The sequence below is a fragment of the Myotis daubentonii genome, chromosome 9, assembly GCF_963259705.1.
Source record: "Myotis daubentonii chromosome 9, mMyoDau2.1, whole genome shotgun sequence".
Classification (NCBI taxonomy): Eukaryota; Metazoa; Chordata; class Mammalia; order Chiroptera; family Vespertilionidae; genus Myotis; species Myotis daubentonii.
Genome location: NC_081848.1, coordinates 68765812 through 68784138, shown reverse-complemented (window position 1 = coordinate 68784138; position 18327 = coordinate 68765812). Strand labels below are relative to the sequence as shown.

The following is an 18327-nucleotide window of genomic DNA, read 5'->3' as shown; positions in this document are numbered from 1 at the left end:
AGGGTTCTGGGTCGATTCTGGTCGGGGGCACATGCCTGGGTTGTGGGCTTGATCCTCACATAGATGTGGGCAATACATTGATCAGCTGCCTCCTGCATGCCCATTACCAGGGATTAAGCTCACAACCCTGACAGAGGATCAAACCAGCAACCTTCTGGTGCACAGATGATGCCTAACTGAGCCACCCCAGCCAGGGCAACTCATAATTATTTTTTGGTTCACTGGGCTACTCAATCATTCTAACAGTACCCTTACCAGGGTTGTTTATAATGTGCTACCTGCACAAAGGAGGGCCTGATGACATCCATGGGCTGCCTCTCACCTGCCAACGAGCTGACATTGAGGCCTGCTGTTGCTCCAGCTAATGTCTGCAAGGCTCCAAGGGAGGCGATGGGGTTGACAGAGTTGCTACTGCTGGAGCTCGGTGAAGACCCTGCGACAAGAAATCCACGACTTAATCTGGAGCCAACACTTGCCTTCTGAGCAGGAACCAAAGCCCAAGAATGGTACTACTTCAGTATTCTCTTAGAAAAAAGTTTTCAGTTACTAATTTTGATAACTGTTCCTGCTCGACATAAAAACAAATTACAAGAAATCAAAAATTATCAGATGTGTTTCAAGTTAGAAGATGGCATTTGAGAATTTGTTGTTCATCATCTGTCCCCTTTGGAAATGAGTATTAACTGCTCTCAGAATGACGTACCCCTCTCTTAGGATTCTGCCCAAGGCACACAGGGCCCACTGGCCCCTGCTACATGCTTACCTGAACTGGTGAGTACGCTGAGGGGACTGCTGGATGTAGTGAGAGCGTTGGTACCACTCGGTGTGCTCTGAGCAGCACTAGCAGCAGCAGCTAGGGCAGCCAAATTCTGTAACTGCATTGCATTTAACCCTGCAACATCCAAAGCAAGAGATCAGTGAGCAGATAAGAGTGCCTCCTTATCCGCTCATGGAACAATAGCTCACACCAGTGGAAGGCTAGTTCCAAAGAGGAAATATTCTAGATAAGCCTTACAAGCAATGTTACAGGGTTCCAAAAAGATTCAGATATCCCTCAACTCATTAAGAAACTTGATACCATTTCCTCAGAGAAGAGGGATCTAATCCAATAGCATAGCACCCCAAGTGAGTATTACTAGTAACAAAAGGATGGGCAATCAGGAATCCAGGAAAGGGGGTTGGTCAGTGGTCTACTATGTGCTCAGGTGTCCAAGAGGACAACAATGCCCACACCTGTGGTATCGAATGGGACTGCATCTGAGCCCCTCACTCAGACTTCACACGGGATGTGCTCTTTGAAATGGAGGTGAACAAGCAGAAAATGTAGCAGAGACCCAGAAAGGAAGGAAGGAGAGGGGAGAATACATGTGAAAACAGCAAGAGGACAAAGAATAAAAAAAACCACACCACCACTTGAATAGCAGATTAATCATCAGAAGAGAGAAAAAAACACCAAGGGGAAAACTTCCAAGTAGAACCTGGGCAACAATGAAAAGGAGAAGAAACTTGAACTGCACTGACAATGTGTTGCAAACCATTTAGATGATGGAAAGGCAGAGGGGTGGAGGGAAGAATTAATGAGAATAAAAACAGCACAGATTTACAATCTAGTAACTTTCTCAGTCCTTGGGACAAAGTGAACCACTATCAAAATTTTTCATATGAATAATGCAGTTCACCTAAGACCACCCCAATTTCAAATGCACTTGCCTAGCCTTATCCCACAGACAAAGGGGGGGGGGCAGCTCCTGTCCCCCACCCCTACTAAGTATTCTGATGGAACCTGCCTCGGGTTTGTCTATGGAGCTCTATTTTGTTATAGACTCCGGTATTTGTCAATTAAGTTTTCCATGCACGTTAACCGCAACAAAAGGTAATTCATCTATGAAATAGATGTATAAGACACAGAGGTAAACTAACTGCCTGGATTCTAGCAACTTCAGGGTAAGCTATTTGAATGAAAGTATTTCTTAGGCTTTTCTTCAGTCACTGGAAAAGTCACTTTATTGTGGAAATAAAGGGTTCCTGCAACTTTCTCCTGATTAAAATGGCCTCAGGTAGTCTGCTGGTGTTAACAGCTCTTTTCTATCTTCTTCCTCAACAGACACTTAAAAGGAGTGGGGAGCAGTAGACAACTCCAGAACAATCTGGCATAAATGACTAATAGAGTCACCTTCTAGAGACAAGGCAGTTGAATCCTGTGACGTTCACTTTAGGTCAGTTTTACGTGAGTGGAAAATGGTTTTTTCCTGCACAAACGGTGCAAACTCTCAGACTGCTGTTAGCTGGGTCTGGTGGCCTGGCTGCTGCTGCTCCTCCACAGCAGTGAGACACTTACCTCCCATTGGATGGAGGCTGCTCAGGGTGTTGAGGTTCCCAGAGGAGGCAGTCTGCTGAAGGAGCTGCAAATAAAGCTAGACATTACACCAAAAAACAGAACAAGAGTGAGAGTGAGGGCTGGTTCTGCATCCTGGGATAACTCTACAGCACAGCAAAGCGAGAGTGCAGAGGCCCCCAGAGAGAAGAACGTTGAAGACAAGAACCCAAGCCAACACAACAGAAACATAAGGCTTATGACAGCACAATACGATACAACACAGCTAAAGCCCTGGCCCAGAAGACAGTGATGCTCATTGAGTTCTGAGCCAAGCTCAAGTGCTTGGGCGACAGAATGCAGCACAGCAGAGAACAGAAGCAGAGCAGGGAACTAAGCTCAACTCAAGCAGCTCTGTAATCGACTGCGGTGAGTGTCTGTGGGGGGATGCCTGCCATTTCTATTTCCATCTGGATACCCAATTTCTATTTCAAACAACTACTTTAAATATAAAATCTCACTATTTCAGGGTATTTCTTAGTGTCACACTTTATCAGCCACAACAGAACCATGTATAGATCAACCTCTCCCATGCTACACATCCATCGAGCCCAGTTATCTACTCCCCTCCAAACTGGTCTTTACTGTTGCAGATGACCGAATGACTGATGAAGCAGTCCTTATCAGTTCAGTGTACATACTCTTTCAATGGATGTCCATAATAAATATAACAAGAGGACCTGTCCATGAGCTTATGGATCTCCATGACCTTGATCTTCTTTTGTATCAGAGTAAACTATAATCTTCATCTCATCAACCTGCTGAAAATATTTGCTCCATTCAAATGCAATCACTGTTCATTATGAACAATTGGTATTCTTGTTTCTAGATCCTTTTATTCAACCTGTTGTCCATTCCCACAAGCATCTAATTTGGTTTCTCTATCATGGATCCCTTTAATCCACGGTCTCAGGAGATCTACAAACCTCCAGAAACAGAATGGGGGGGGGGGGGGGGAACGACGAAAAAAAAACCCCAAAACCACATACACATGATTTGTATCATGTTCTCAAAGGGGTCCACAATACCACAAAAATTAAAAACAACCACTCTGATCCAAACAGAGATCAGGTTCAATCCACATACTCCAGAAAAAACTCAATGAATGATGATGCACTATCACTTACAAAGCCCATTAGCACCCATGCTTTCATTTTTGTCTTCTTAAATCCTTGGGCAATGTGTTCAGTACCAGCTGGTAAACTGTGCATACTGTATTTGTCCCCTTTATTTCTTCCCTAAATGAGAATAGCTCCTAGGGAGGGGATCACACCTAAATTAAAGAGACCACAGTTCTCACCATAAACCACCATGTACTTGCTGGATGTGGCAATGAGAACAGGATGGGGACTGCTCCCTGAAAAAAAGGCTCTAAAACTCTCTAAGAAGTTAATGTGTATCATGGAGATCATTTTCAAAGAATTATCATTTTGGCAGAAGACTAAAATTTCTCTGAATTTTCTAAACTTGTAAGCAATGTTCTGGCACTAAGAAACAATTTGATCTATTGAAATAGATTTGATCTATTGAAATAGAACAACCATCTTCACTTTTGGGCTTCAGAGAAACTGGGATTTCTTCTAACATATTAGAAGTATGGAGACAGGAGGCAGCAAATTAGTCAAAATTCAGTACTGGGGGCAGAAATCATCGTCTTTGCTGTTTCCATAGAGAATAATCTTTGAAAGGATGAGGAATGGATGACTTATTATCCTATGTGTATATTTTTTGACTACCCATATACATCTAGGGGTCTCACCATTTATTTTCCTTCATTGGTAGCTTTACAGATGGCCTTTTCATTCTGATTTACCGATGGCACAGTTTTAATTATGTTGTCTTGTCTGCATTCCTTTAAAGGTTTAAACAGTGCAAATCTCCTGTAATATTGCAGACCTAGTAAATCTTAATAATAAAGTGGAGCCTGCCCCTCTTTTGGACTATATAACTTAAACTCAACAAGATATCAAATAAAAGAAATCTATTTACAACACAGCAAACTCAAATATACGAACATTATTTCATAATGTCCATGCCTGATCTCTCAATCAGCAGAAAGAAACATTTATCCTACTCTTCAGGGAGAATCAACAAGGTATTTAATGATGCTTTCTACACCCGACAGAAAGAGATATAGAAAAAGATATTTTATAATTAAGATTCCCTCAGGAATCTTATTCCCTAGGGGGGGTAGGGATATAAGTTGTTTCTAAAAAATTTTTTTATAAGAATATTATGGTTTCACTTTAACTCAACATATAACCAAAACCCTCAAGATATAACCAAAGATGTGTGACCAGAGAGATAGAGAAAATAACATGACTTAAAGAACACTTCATTGCCTGAATTTTTACACAAAATTTCAATGTGCTAAAGTTGTGAATGCCATTGTGTCTGTTTGCTGGGGATAGCAGAAGAAACAGCTGGGAGCTTGCACAGTCTGCAGAAAGCAAACCATAAAGACTCACTGCTAAATACTGGGGTCCAAGAGTATTGAGACCAGCAAGGTTTCCCCACACAGATGCTGCGCTGATTTGCTGCATCTGCTGCTGAAGCTGCTGGGCCATTCTCTTCTGCTCTTTGTCCTTCTGTGTATCAGCAAATTTTACCACCATGGGGGATGAGCAACCCTATGAAAACACCAAAACCAAAGGGTCAAATTCCTCCTTCTGGGTGAAGGAAAAATCCTCCTTTCTAGTGACACACAGGCTGCATTCTAATTTCATTCACTACCAAATGACTCTCTTCCTAATACATGCAAAAGACAATTTAAAAGGGCAACTAGTTCCAATATATTAATTTTAACTTTCATTTAATAACATCCAATCTGTTAAAGAAATCATCAGTTTTTAACTTTTAAGACGTTTGGCCTGCTTAACTTTTAGAACCACCGTATGTTGTACATGACACTGGGCTTTGAAGGCCCAAAGTCCTAGCACTCTCAGGCTAAGGAATTCCCCCTTGCATTCATCTCCCTACCTCCATAGTCTGTGCTTGGTGCATTGCCTTGATAGCTGTCTGTGCCATGGCTCTTGTTGTAAAAGTCACAAATGCACAACCTGGTAAAAGAAGGGTCAATAACTCATTCATTCGCTTACTTACTTATAGACATTAACTGAGCACTTAACTATGAGGAAGTACCATGCTAGCAATACATATAGACATGGTTCCTGCCTTCAGAGTTTCATGAAGAGAGAACTATGTTACACCAGAGTGGTAAGTGCTATAATGAAAGCCCAGGGAAGCAGAAATAAGAAACAAAGTGTTTAAATGATAAAGGAGGATTCATAGCATCAAGTTCCTCCTGCGAAGAAAGTGTTTCCATTTAAACATCAAGAACCTCTCCAAGCATAAAGAGAGAATTTTAATACATGACACTGAAGAACAGAATAGAAACTCCTTAAGGATGTTGGGAGAATACAAAAGGGATCAAATTAAGGAAGAGTTGTGACAGGACCTACACACACAACTTCAAGCCCAACTTCTCCATCATGACAGAGCCATATTGGCTAGGGATTACTGATTTCCACTGTTCATATTAAAAAAACAACTCCAAATTCAAAATAAGCATCTTTTAAAATTTTATATATACAGAGAGAGAAACATCAATTTACTGTTCCACTTATGTATGCATTAATTGGCTGATTCTTGTATGTACCCCAACTGGGGATCAAACCTGCAATCTTGACATATCAGGACAATACTCTTACCAAGTGAGCTACACAGGCCAGGGGCAAGATAAGTATCTTTTTTAAAAAAATATATTTTTATTGATTTCAGAGAGGGAGAGAGAGACACATCAATGATGACAGAGAATCACTGATTGGCTGCCTTCTGGACGCCCCCTAATGGGGATTGAGCCTGCAACCCAGGCATGTGCCCTTGACTGGAATTGAACCTGGGACCCTCCAGTCCGTAGGCCAACTTTCTATCCATTGAGCTAAACCAGCCAAGGACAAGATGAGTATCTTTAAAGTTAAAAAATGTACCCACCTCGGCTCAGTCCATCAGGTCCCCGCAATATCCGACATTCTTCAATCTGTCCAAATGAAGAGAACATGACTCGGATGTCATTTTCAGTGCACTTCTTGGAAATCATACCAATAAACAGCTTCCTGTCTTCCACTGCTAAGAGAATAAAACACAGAAGGCTTGAACATTATTACTACAAGAGATAGTAGAGCAGACTCTGGAGTCAAGACCACCTGGGTTTGAAACCTGGCTCTGGTGCATTTCTACCACATTTCACAGATTATAAGATGTACCTTTCCCCCCCATAAGTTAGCACCCCCTCTTATAAACGATGGTATCTTAAAAATATCATTGAAAACACTCAGATGAAAAGAAATAGCTTTATTAGCTTGTGAAAGTTACTTAACCATTCTGTGTCTGTTTCCTCATCTGACTGGTAGGGAAATGGGGTTTACCTCAAAGGTAGCTATAGGTATGAAAAGCACAGCACTTAGGTTGTTGCCTAGCACTCAGTAATATTTTCTCTTACTAGCAATATTACTATTGCTAAAGAATGAGTTTGCACATTTAATTAATATGGTAAGAGAAACAGGACACACCTTACAGAGAGTCTAACTTCATCCACTTTCCTTTTCTGACTATCCTCTTGAGGACTAAGTTCTCCTTCCTAATTTGTTCATTTTCCCTCTTCACTTCTACCCATAAGAAATTATACTGACCAAAGATATTCCAGTTCACTATAAAAAGTTCTTGTAATGTTTCCCTATCAACTCTATTTATCTCAGTTATCTGCCATACTTATTTTAAAGAAAAAAAATAGACAATTTAGATGACATTAGAGCAATGAACCACTATCTTATACAATACACCAAAAATTAACTAAAATGGCCCTGGCTGGTTTGGCTCAGTGGATAGAGCGTTGGCCTGCGGACTGAAGGATCCCGGTTTCGATTCCAGTCAAGGGCACATGCCTGGTTGCAGCCTCAATCCCTAGTGTGGAGCATGCAGGAGGCAGCCGATCAATGATTCTCTCTCATCACTGATGTTTCTAGCTCTCTCTCCTTCTTCCTTCCTCTCTGAAATCAATAAAAATATATATTTTTTAAAATTAACTATAATGGATTAGACTTGAATATAAGACTTGAAAACATAAAACTCCTGGAAGAAAACCATACTTGGTAAGTTCCTTGACATCAGTTTTGGCAATGACTTTTTTGGATCTGACTCCAAAAGTAAAGGCAGCAAAAGCAAAATAAAAAAGTGGGACTACAAACTAAAAAGCTTCTGCACAGCAAGAAAAATCAACTAAATGAAAAAGCGACCTATAAAATGGGAGAAAATATTTGCAAATCATATATCTGATAAGGGGTTACTATTCAAAAAATATAAAGAACTTATACAACTCAAAGGCAAAAAAAGAGGAAAAAAAACCATTTGATTAAAAAATGGGCAGAGGATCTGAATAGACATTTCCCAAAAAAGACATACATATGGACAACAGACACATAAAAAGATGGTCAACATTACTAATCATCAGGAAAATGCAAGTCAAAACCACAGTGAGGTATCACTTCACACCTATTAGAATGGCTATTATCAAAAAGCCAAGAAGGGGTCCTGACTGGCATGGCTCAGTGGTTAGAGTGTGGTTCTGCAAACCGGAGGGCCGCGGATTCAAGGGCCCGTACCTGGATTGCAGGTTTGATCCCCAGCTCTGGTAGGGATGTGTGTGAGACAACCAATAGATGTGTGTCTCTCTCACATCGAAGTCCCCCACCCCCTTCCTTCCCTTGCACTCTAAAAAAAAAAAAAAAAAATCAATGGGAAAAATATCCTGAGGTGAGGATTAACAAAAACAAAAAACAAACAAAGCCAAGAAAGGAACAAATGTTGGCAAGAATTTGGAGAAAAAAGAATCCTTGTGCACTGTTGGTGGGAATGTAAATTAGTGCAACCGTTACAGAAAATAGTATGGCAGCTCCTCAAAAAATTAAAACTAGAACTACCACATGATCCAGCAATTCCACTTCTGGGTATTTATCTGACAAAAACGAAACCATTAACAAAAAAAAAATACATGGATACCTATATCCATTACAGCACTATTTACAACAGCTGAAATACGGAAACAACCAAAGTGTACAGTGATAAATGAATAAAGAAAATGTGTGTGCGCAGCACACGCACAAACACACACACAGAGAAATATGATTCAGTCATAAAAAGGAATAACATCTTGCCATTTGTGACAACATGGATGGAACTTGGGGGCGTTATGCTAAGTGAAATAAGTCAAACAGGAAAAGACAAATACCAGTATGACCTCTCTTCTATCTTAAAAAAAGAAAACAAACCCCAAACTCATACAGAAAACAGACTGATGGTTGCCAGTGAAGGGGCCCAAAAGGTACAAACTTCCAGTTATAAAGTAAGTAAGTCATGAGGATGTAAGCTGCAGCATGGAGACTGCAGTTAATACTATACTGCATATATGAAAGTTGCTAAGAGAGTAGATCTTAAAAGTTCTCATCACAAGAAAAAATTTTTGCAAGCAAGTATAGTGACAGATTTTAACTAGCCTTATTGTGGTGATCATTTCACAGTATTTATCAAAACATTAGGCTGTGCCGAAACCGGTTTGGCTCAGTGGATAGAGCGTCGGCCTGCGGACTGGAAGGTCCCAGGTTCGATTCCGGTCAAGGGCATGTACCTGGGTTGCGGGCATATCTCCAGTAGGAGATGTGCAGGAGGCAGTTGATCGATGTTTCTCTCTCATCGATGTTTCTAACTCTCTATCTCTCTCCCTTCCTCTCTGTAAAAAATCAATAAAATATATTTAAAAAAAAAAAACAAAAAACATTAGGCTGTACACCTGAAATTAACATAATGCTATATGTCACTTCTATCTCAAAAAGGAATTACTTAGAGCACAATGCAATCCAGATGCCATGAGAACAGCAGACTAGAAAAAAACCTGATAAGGGAGGGCCTACGTGCTTGCTTACCATTGCTCTTCTCACTGTCGGCAGGTTTCATTTGTATAGGATGATGCATCTGAAAAGGAGAACATGTGAATATTATCGCTGTACACACTGAAGCAGAAATATAAATGAGGACTCTAAAGAAATAACAAAACTAGAGCCTGTAAGAGTTCTCTTGAACTCACATCTGCTTCATGACCTTTGCCCCACAATATATCAGAATATATAGAACTCTGAATTAAGAAGTAAAAATTATCTTGGCTGAGGAAGAACTACTTTCAGCCTATCATCTTTAAAAGTTCCCTTTACATCCATTCCTGTGAAAGTCACCCTTCCCCCAAAATGGTTTTCAATGTGTATCTGATACAAATAAGTACATGCCATGTGTCAAAACCACCACAGTTCCACTTAGTAGGAGCTTTCTTACCCCTGGGAGGACCTTCATATTGTGAAGAGCATTCTGTGCTTCTAATGCAGCTTTGCGGGTGTAAAACGTAACAAAACAGCACCCTGCAATAAAGACCATTTCACAAATCAAACCAGTCTTTTGAAAGTAGAGAATTCCTAGAGCACTCAGTACTCCCTGGACAGACATGGTTGGGGCAAAAGTAGGTTTACAGTTGTGAGTATGCAAAACAGAGTTTATTCTTGCATCACTAGTATTTATTGAATTATTCCCCAAACAACTGTAAATCTACTTTTGCTCCACCCTGTATTAGAATTTAAAAAGGGTAAGGTTTATTAAAATTAGTGAGAGAGAAAATCTAGCAGAGAAAAAAACAACAAAAAAAACCCCACATTTTTTCCTATGCATTTTCTTTATTGTTATAGTCTCTTAGTTCTATTAAAATTCTTCTTTAGCTGCTCCTATCACTTCTCTGGGAAAGATGACTTCCCTTACAAAGGTCACAGTACCAAGCCATTCAACTCACCCTATTTGGAGCATCAGGTAGTGTGCTGGGCAAGAGGACTCAACTACAAACAAGACAAAGAGGGGCCTTAAACACTTGTGGCTCTTCGTCTATCAGAAGCTCTTCATCTTTCAAAAACTTTCTCTTTTAGAATAAACCACTCCTTACATTGTAGCCAATTTCTATCATATGCCTCAAACATAATTATCATTTTAAATTATAAAATGATTTAAAAGCAAGAACCTCTTAGTATCTTTTTTGAGGGACTCTTAGTTCTCATCAAATATAATTATGTTTCTAGCAGCACATGGTGCTAACTGAGATCTGTAAATTTTGTGCTTTGTATCTTTGCTGGGGATAGGAGGGAGGAGGTGTATTTTGTAAATCTTGGGTCCATAGTCCAAGAGACACGATACAGATGTCTTTAAAAATCACTCTGCAATTAAGATTTAAATTACTGCACATTATACTGCCAGTCATTTTCAGAAACTACAAGACTTTAGAGAAAGAGGGGAAACAGGCGGGGGAGTGGCAGGGAGAAGACCATATCAATTTGTTGTTCCACTTATTTATGCATTCATTGGTTGATTCTTGTATGTGCCCTGAACTAGGATCAAACCTGCAACCTTGGCATACTGGGATGACACTCTAACCAACTGAGCTACCCAGCCAGAGCTGAAACTACAATGCTTTATATTTTTGGTTAAGAATGCCAAAAATAAAAATTAATCCCTCTGCTTCTAGATCCTGTTATTAAACTGGTTTTCAAACATGACAATCATACTTGTTGATATTTGCACTGTAGAACAGCTTTCACAGAAAATTATTCTGAGTTGGTCACTTGGAAATATAAGAGTATGTCTGTGTGTGTAGTGGCAAAGGTTATGCTTTATCGACCATCAGTCCTGTGAAACTTCCACTCTGCTGGATATATCTGGAAGCAGTTCAACCTTTCTTCTCCTGTTCATTTTATAAGCTATAGCAAATAGGTTACCTACAAAAAAGGCTCTCCTAGTTGCTAAGTCAGCCTGCAAGGCTTTTATATACAATAACAGAAATCCATAGGTACAGGGACAGTCTTTTTCTTTCCATGGCCTACCCCTCCCATTAGAATTAGCTTACCATAGCCAAAACACTAAAGAAAACCTTATGTGGACTAACCAAGATCCAAATTACAAATCAACCTCATTAAGTCACTTTAATTTTTTATTTTTAAGTCATTAAATTGATTTTGGCCTGGAATATATCTATAATAATAAAAGCGTAATATGCTAATTAGATTGGACATCCTGCAGGACGAAGCTGGGGCTGCAAGGGAGGCCCAGGTCCCGGGTGCCTGCTGGTGGCCAGAGGGAAGCCGATGCCGGCAGCCCGAGGGAAGGCCTACTCTTGCACAAATTTTGTGCATCGGGCCTCTAATAGGGACTATAAAAGAACATATTCCCCCCCACCCCGTATGACCATAGGAACATTCTGACAATGAGACAGTAGGCACACGACAAAAAATTGCACATAAAACCAAATCTTCACCTTTGCTCTGAGGAGGGTTTTGGCTCCTATCTCTTAGAACGTTGATTTCATAGACAGCACCATACTGTTCAAAGAGTTCCCTCAAGTCCTTCTCAGACCAGGTCCTCGGAACCTGGCCCACAAACATCTTGATAGCATCAAGATCCGGTTGGTCTGGGTGGTCCAGGGTGCCGTTCATTTTCTTTGAGCTGCATTAGATAAAATAAAACTACTATTATGCATTCATGTTGCTCTCTAAAGGGAGTTTTGTTTCCTTTAAAGACTTCAACTACTTCCTGGGAAAGTGGGGGGTGGGGGAATCTACTTCCTCTCATGACATCCATTCAATTTACCAGAGTTCCCAGGTCCTCCCTCACCATGGTCACCCCTCCCATTAGATGTAGATCCCAAACTAAAGCCACCATTTTGATTAGGACATCCTAGGCCAGTGATGGCGAACCTTTTGAGCTCGGCGTGTCAGCATTTTGAAAAACCCTAACTTAACTCTGGTGCCGTGTCACATGTAGAAATTTTTTGATATTTGCAACCATAGTAAAACAAAGACTTATATTTTTGATATTTATTTTATATATTTAAATGCCATTTAACAAAAATCAACCAAAAAAAATGAGTTCGTGTGTCACCTCTGACACGCCTGTCATAGGTTTGCCATCACTGTCCTAGGTTTTAATTAAGAAATTGAGTGTCACTTATTCCTTATCTAGCATGAGAATTCTCAGAACTTAAAAGGCAGAGTTTCTAAAGCAAATTTTAATAATTTTAACAAAGGTTTTTTTTAAATGTCCATAAAATAAACAAAGGACTATTAATTATAAGATTCAGGACCCTCAATAGTACAATGATAGTTTAAAAGTTTTGTTTCAGTAGCCAAAACCGGCTTGGCTCAGTAGATAGAGCGTCAGCCTGCGGACTGAAACGTCCCGGGTTTGATTCCGGTCAAGGGCATGTACCTGGGTTGCGGACACATTCCCCAGTGGGAGATGTGCAGGAGGCGGCTGATCGATGTTTCTCTCTCATCGATGTTTCTAACTCTCTATCTCTCTCCCTTCCTCTCTGTAAAAAATCAGTACAATATATTTTAAAAAAAAGTTTTGTTTCAGTAGACATTAGAACAGAAGCACTTGATTTCCAAGGCCTAAGCTACGGACTGACTAGAATGTTGGTCTTTGAATGTGTATCATGTGCTTAATTCTGGTGCTCTTGAGATAGGCCCCCCCCCCCCCCCCACCAAAACAAAGGTTTGCCTCTTAACCACTAGGCCAGCAATTGTCAGAGCAAGGTTTGCCTCTTAAACTCTAACAAATGATTGTTATCTATAATAATAAAAGGGTAATATGCTAATTAGATCGGACTTCCTTCCGGATGAAGCTGGGGCTCTGAGGGAAGCCTGGGTTCCTAGTGCCAGAGGGAAGTTAGTGCTGGCAGCTGGGGCAAGGAAAGCCTATTCTTGCACAAATTTCGTGCATCGGGCCTCTAGTATATAATAAAAGACTAATATGCAAATTGCCCCTCGACAGGGAGTTTGACCAGGGGGTGGAGCTGAGCAGCCAAGCACCTGAGGCCCCCCCCCCCAGACCTGCACCCAGCTTCTAGTTGTTATACAAACATAAACAATGATGTCATCATTCTAGGTTTTTATTGTTTCTAAGTTATCCAATTTAATGCTACTTTTCCAAGACTTTACCAGTTAGTTCCCTTACCAACTGCAACCATTCCAACAAATTCCTCCAATCTTCTCACCAAACTTGTAATGCGCATACTTTAATACCTTCATTGCTACCCCTGCAATTGCCAAGAACCTCAGAAGATTCTTACACTACAAATATTTCTACCATTCAAAATAAATCAAAGACCTTCCCTACCATTGTTTTAAGATCTACATCAGTAACAACTTAAATTCCAAAGAGCCATCATAATGAATGTTTAATACAAATACATAATGGCTGTTTAATACAAAACCGTGTCACCATATTCAAATTTGCCATGTTTTAATATCTAACCCTAAGTAAAGTAATAGTTTTCATTAAAGGAAACATGTTTTTACACTATCTTTTTTTTAAATTCTTTATTGTTTAAAGTATTACATGTCTCCTTTTCCCCCCACTGACTTCTGCCCAGCCCTTCCCACCCACCAGCACATGCCCTTGCCCCTCTATTGTCTGTGTCCATGGGTTATGCTTACATGCATGCATACAAGTCCTCTGGTTGCTCTTACCCTCCCTATCCCCCTCCCCCTCGCCTTCCCTCTGAGGTTGGATCGTCTGTTCGACACTTCTATGTCTCTGGATCTATTTTAGTTCATCAGTTTATGTTGTTCATTATATTCCACAAATGAGAGAGATCGTGTGATATTTATCTTTCCCCAACTGGCTTATTTCGCTTAGCATAATGCTCTCCAGGTCCATCCATGCTGTTGCAAATGGTAAGAGTTCCTTCTTTTTTACAGCAGCATAGTATTCCATTGTCTAGATGTACTACAGGTTTTTTTTAAATATTTTATTGATTTTTTACAGAGAGGAAGGGAGAGGGATAGAGTTAGAAACATCAATGAGAGAGAAACATCGACCAGCTGCCTCCTGCACATCCCCCACTGGGGATGCGCCCACAACCAAAGCACATGCCCCTGACCGGAACCGAACCCGGGACTCCCCCAGCCCGCAGGCGGACGCTCCATCCACTGAGCCAAACCGGCCAGGGCAGTACTACAGTTTTTTAATCCATTCATCTGCTGAAGGGCACTTAGGCTGTTTACAAATCTTAGCTTTGTGAACTGTGCTGCTATGAACATAGGGGTGTATATATCCTTTCTGATTTCTTGGGATATATTCCACTGCTTTCTTCTGAATAGTATTTAAAGATCATTGAGAATGATGAATCTATAAAAGCAGCTCAACCACTGTCTTTTAATTCCTAAATCTCTTGTAACTGAACACCCACCAGGGCTAGTCTCACATCACCTTTACTGAGCCTAGCATTAACATATATTTTTATTGATTTCAAAGAGGAAGGGAGAGGGAGAAAGAGAAACACCAATGATGAGAGAAGCACTGATTGGCTGCCTCCTGCATGATCCCCCTCCCTGCCATGAGCCCGCAACCCAAGCATGTGCCTGACTGGGAATGGAACACTGACCTCCACTGAGCCACCCTGGCCAGGCTAAACAAACTCTTGTCACTATGTCTGTAGAGGGTCCCCATTCTCTAGCTCTTAGTCTAGAGCTCCTTGAATGCAGAAACAATTTTATTTCTTATTCATCCTTGTAGCCACACTTGGTATAGTGCCTGGTTCAAAGTAAGCACATACTCAATGTGGGATGGGAGAAATTTCTTGTTCTCAACAATTCCCCTATTTAAGCAACTAACCCTCATAAAAATAAATGTTGTGCATAAAGAGGACTCACAAATTAAAGAGCAGCTATTCTCTCTTATGATTACTTGATTGTCACAGGATCAATCTACCTGTAGTAGAGGGTTAAGGGAGCAAAATATGAGATAATGGAAGATAATTTGATTTTGGATGGTGGGCACACAATGCAATATACAGATCATGTATCATAGGAATCTACACTTAAAACCTATATAATCTTGTTGACCAGTGACACCCCAATAAATTAAATTAAAAATAGAATAAGCCCTAGCTGGTTTGGCTCAGTGGATAAAGATAGCATCAGCCCGTAGACTAAAGAGTCCTGGGTTCAATTCCAATCCAGGGCATGTACCTTAGTAGGCTTGATCCCCAGCCCTGGTTGTGACACGTGCAGGAGGCAACCAATCAATATGTCTCTCTCACATCAATTTTTTTCTCTGTCTCTCTGCCTCCCTTCCACTTTCTCTAAAAAAAAAACCGAAAAAACAAAAAAAAAACAACACCCAAAATGTACTAGTGCATTAAAAAAGTCATCTGGGACAAGATGCCCAGTGTGATATGCCCCACAAGGATCCCACATCATTCAGGTATGGGATTTATATGCCACTAAATCTATTCTCGTATTTATGCCTTACCTCCCACTGATGGAGAGCTCCTTAGGATTTTTTACACCTGCTCAAGGACCAATGCATTCAGCAACCCTCTGGAGAGGGTTGTCTATAGTGTATGTGTCATTTCTCTCTCTTTTTCCCCCCCTTTTTTTAAAAATCCTCACCCAAGGATATTTTTCCACCGTTTTTAAATAAATAGAGTAGGAGGGAGCAGAGAGAAAGAGAAACATCCGCGTGAGAGAGACACATCGATTGGCGGCCTCCCAGACTCACCCCTACCAGGGCTGGGGATTGAGCCTGCAACCAAGGTACGCACCTTTGACCAGATATTGAACCCGAGACCCTTCTGTGGACAGGCCGATGCTCTAAACACTGAGCAAAACCGGCCAGGGAAGTACCTGTCATTTCTAAAAGGCAAGTCAATAGAATTCTTATCTTCTGTGGAGGTACTGAACTGGGAGTAAGATGGAAGAGAGGAAAAGTAGGGTCTGCAGCAGTGAGGAAAGAAGGGAGATAAGAAGGCAGCCAGTATTTTAGGGGAGAGGCATGGCACCAACCCACCTCTATGTTCTGCTTCTGACAGCAGAAACAATAATGGCAGCAACTGGCAAATCATAAAGAATGAGAAACTGAGTCGCCCCAGCTGATTTGGTTCAGTGGATAGAGCGTCAGTTTGCGGACTAAAGGGTCCCGGGATTGATTCCAGTCAAAGACATATGTCTGAATTGCTGGCTCAATCCCAGTAAGGGGTGTGCAAGAGGCAGCTGATCAATGATTCTCTTTCTTTGATGTTTCTATCGCTCTCTCCCTCTCCCTTCCTCTCTGAAATAAATTAAAAGAAAAAGAAAAAGAATAAGAAATCAGGACCAGAGGTTGCCTTGTCTACCTGACTCTTCATGAAACATGCTATAGGAAAACAGAGTAGAGAACCAACTTGGAAGATAAACAGGGAAGGGAAAATAAAGTTTTATTTTCAAAGCATGTATCTATTCAAAATTTCTAAACTCCCTTTTCTCTTTCTCCTCTCTTTACCCGTCTTGAAACTTCCCAGCCCAAACCCAGCTCAGAGGACAGAGCTAATGTTCTGTCCCACTTCCTTCCCATCCCCAGGGCCCTGCTGATCCACTGGCTGGTAGGAAACCTAAGACCATGACCTATGCTCAAAACAGAAAGAAAGGCCTGACCAACAGAGTTCCTCTACAAGTGCACTGAGCAAGACAACAGCCACTAGCCACATGTGGCTATATAAATTTAATTTTAAAAATCCAGTTCTTCAGTCACACTCTTGTAACTAGAGGACACTGCATAGGACAGCAGAGATACAGAACATTTTTATTATCACAGAAAGCTCTATTGCCCAGCACTGCTCTAAAGAGCCTGGAACTGGTTAACAGAAACAGGCAGTTAGTGGTGAAGTCAGAAGTGGGAAAGGTACAACTAGAGATAGTATGAGTTAAGTTGACAAGATAACAGGGCAGTGGCTAGAGATGACAGGATCATGCTACAATATAGATGAAGTTCAAAACATGCTAAGTGAAAGAAAACAATCACAAAAGGCTACATGTTGTATGATTCTATTTATGTGAAATATCCAGAATAGGCAAATCTATAAAGACAGAAAGTAGACAAGTGGTTCCCTACGAATGGGAGTAAAGGGTGGGGGGAGAGAGGGGAGGGAATGGTTGCTAATGGGTACAGGGTTTCTTTTTAGGGTGATAAAAATGTTCTGGAATTAGATAGTAGTGATAGTTGCACAACTTTATGGATATCGTAAAAATCAATGTCTGTACGATTTAAAAGGGTAAATTTTATGTTATGTGAATTATATACTAATAAAATAGAGAGACAGAGAAAAGGAGTGAGGAATCAGAAGACAGGCTGGAAGGGCAGGGGCAAGGCAAAGAAAGCCGTGCTGTAACCAAAGTTATAGAGTAGATGAAGAGTATTAGCAGCAGCACATGCAGAGAGCAGAACATTTAGAGAGCAGAAATGAGGCAGAAAAGATCATTTCCAGGTCTTCCAGCTGCGGAGTTTCTGATTATATTATAGCCCAGCCCACATGTGTCCTTACAAGAAAACCCTTAAATACTACCTTCACACCTGTTTAAAAACCATTTCCAAACCCTTTCATTACTCATTTTTTGCTCTCTCCTTCTTTCTCATTACCTGTTAACCCCAATTGTGTAAATACTTGTTGCATCCCAGTCTCTAGCCACCACCCACTTCTACCAGGTCCCTCTGGCTCACATACTGTACTATGAAAAAACCGGCAAAGAACATCGTAATAAAAAGGACCCAGAAACACTGGCCTAAATTACTTAGCAGCTGGTTCTCTAGTGAGAACAAGACAGAATGTGTCTTTGCTGGAAAAAAAGTAATTTTCATTTGGATAAAGGGAGCTCTTCCTATGTTAGTTGAGGTATTAGGTACTAGAAAAAGCTATCAATAAAGGTTCTTAAGACATCACTCAATAATAGAACAGCCAACAATCTGCTTGTAAAGGTTTTCAACCTTTTCCCTGAGGTATGGAGATAATGCCTGGAGTGTCTATCTCTGTAATCATCTCTAATTATAAAAAACCT

General features: G+C 40.7%; 1 protein-coding gene across 12 annotated transcripts in view; it reads right to left on the bottom strand.

Moving 5' to 3' along the window:
* The window catches only part of CELF1 (CUGBP Elav-like family member 1), a 76920-nt gene that overhangs the window by 10669 nt on the left and 47924 nt on the right, over positions 1 to 18327 (bottom strand). For 10 of the 12 annotated variants that reach the window (XM_059709395.1, XM_059709398.1, XM_059709394.1 and 7 more), the window contains 9 exons: positions 11769 to 11956; positions 9755 to 9837; positions 9352 to 9400; positions 6368 to 6502; positions 5354 to 5433; positions 4843 to 5004; positions 2339 to 2414; positions 764 to 892; positions 323 to 433 (listed from right to left, as the gene is read on the bottom strand). In XM_059709395.1, the coding sequence (XP_059565378.1) occupies positions 323 to 433; positions 764 to 892; positions 2339 to 2414; positions 4843 to 5004; positions 5354 to 5433; positions 6368 to 6502; positions 9352 to 9400; positions 9755 to 9837; positions 11769 to 11956 (1013 nt within the window). Of the gene's footprint in view, positions 1 to 322; positions 434 to 763; positions 893 to 2338; positions 2415 to 4842; positions 5005 to 5353; positions 5434 to 6367; positions 6503 to 9351; positions 9401 to 9754; positions 9838 to 11768; positions 11957 to 18327 lie in introns of those variants that run through there. The other 2 variants (XM_059709399.1, XM_059709405.1) reach the window with 2 other exon arrangements.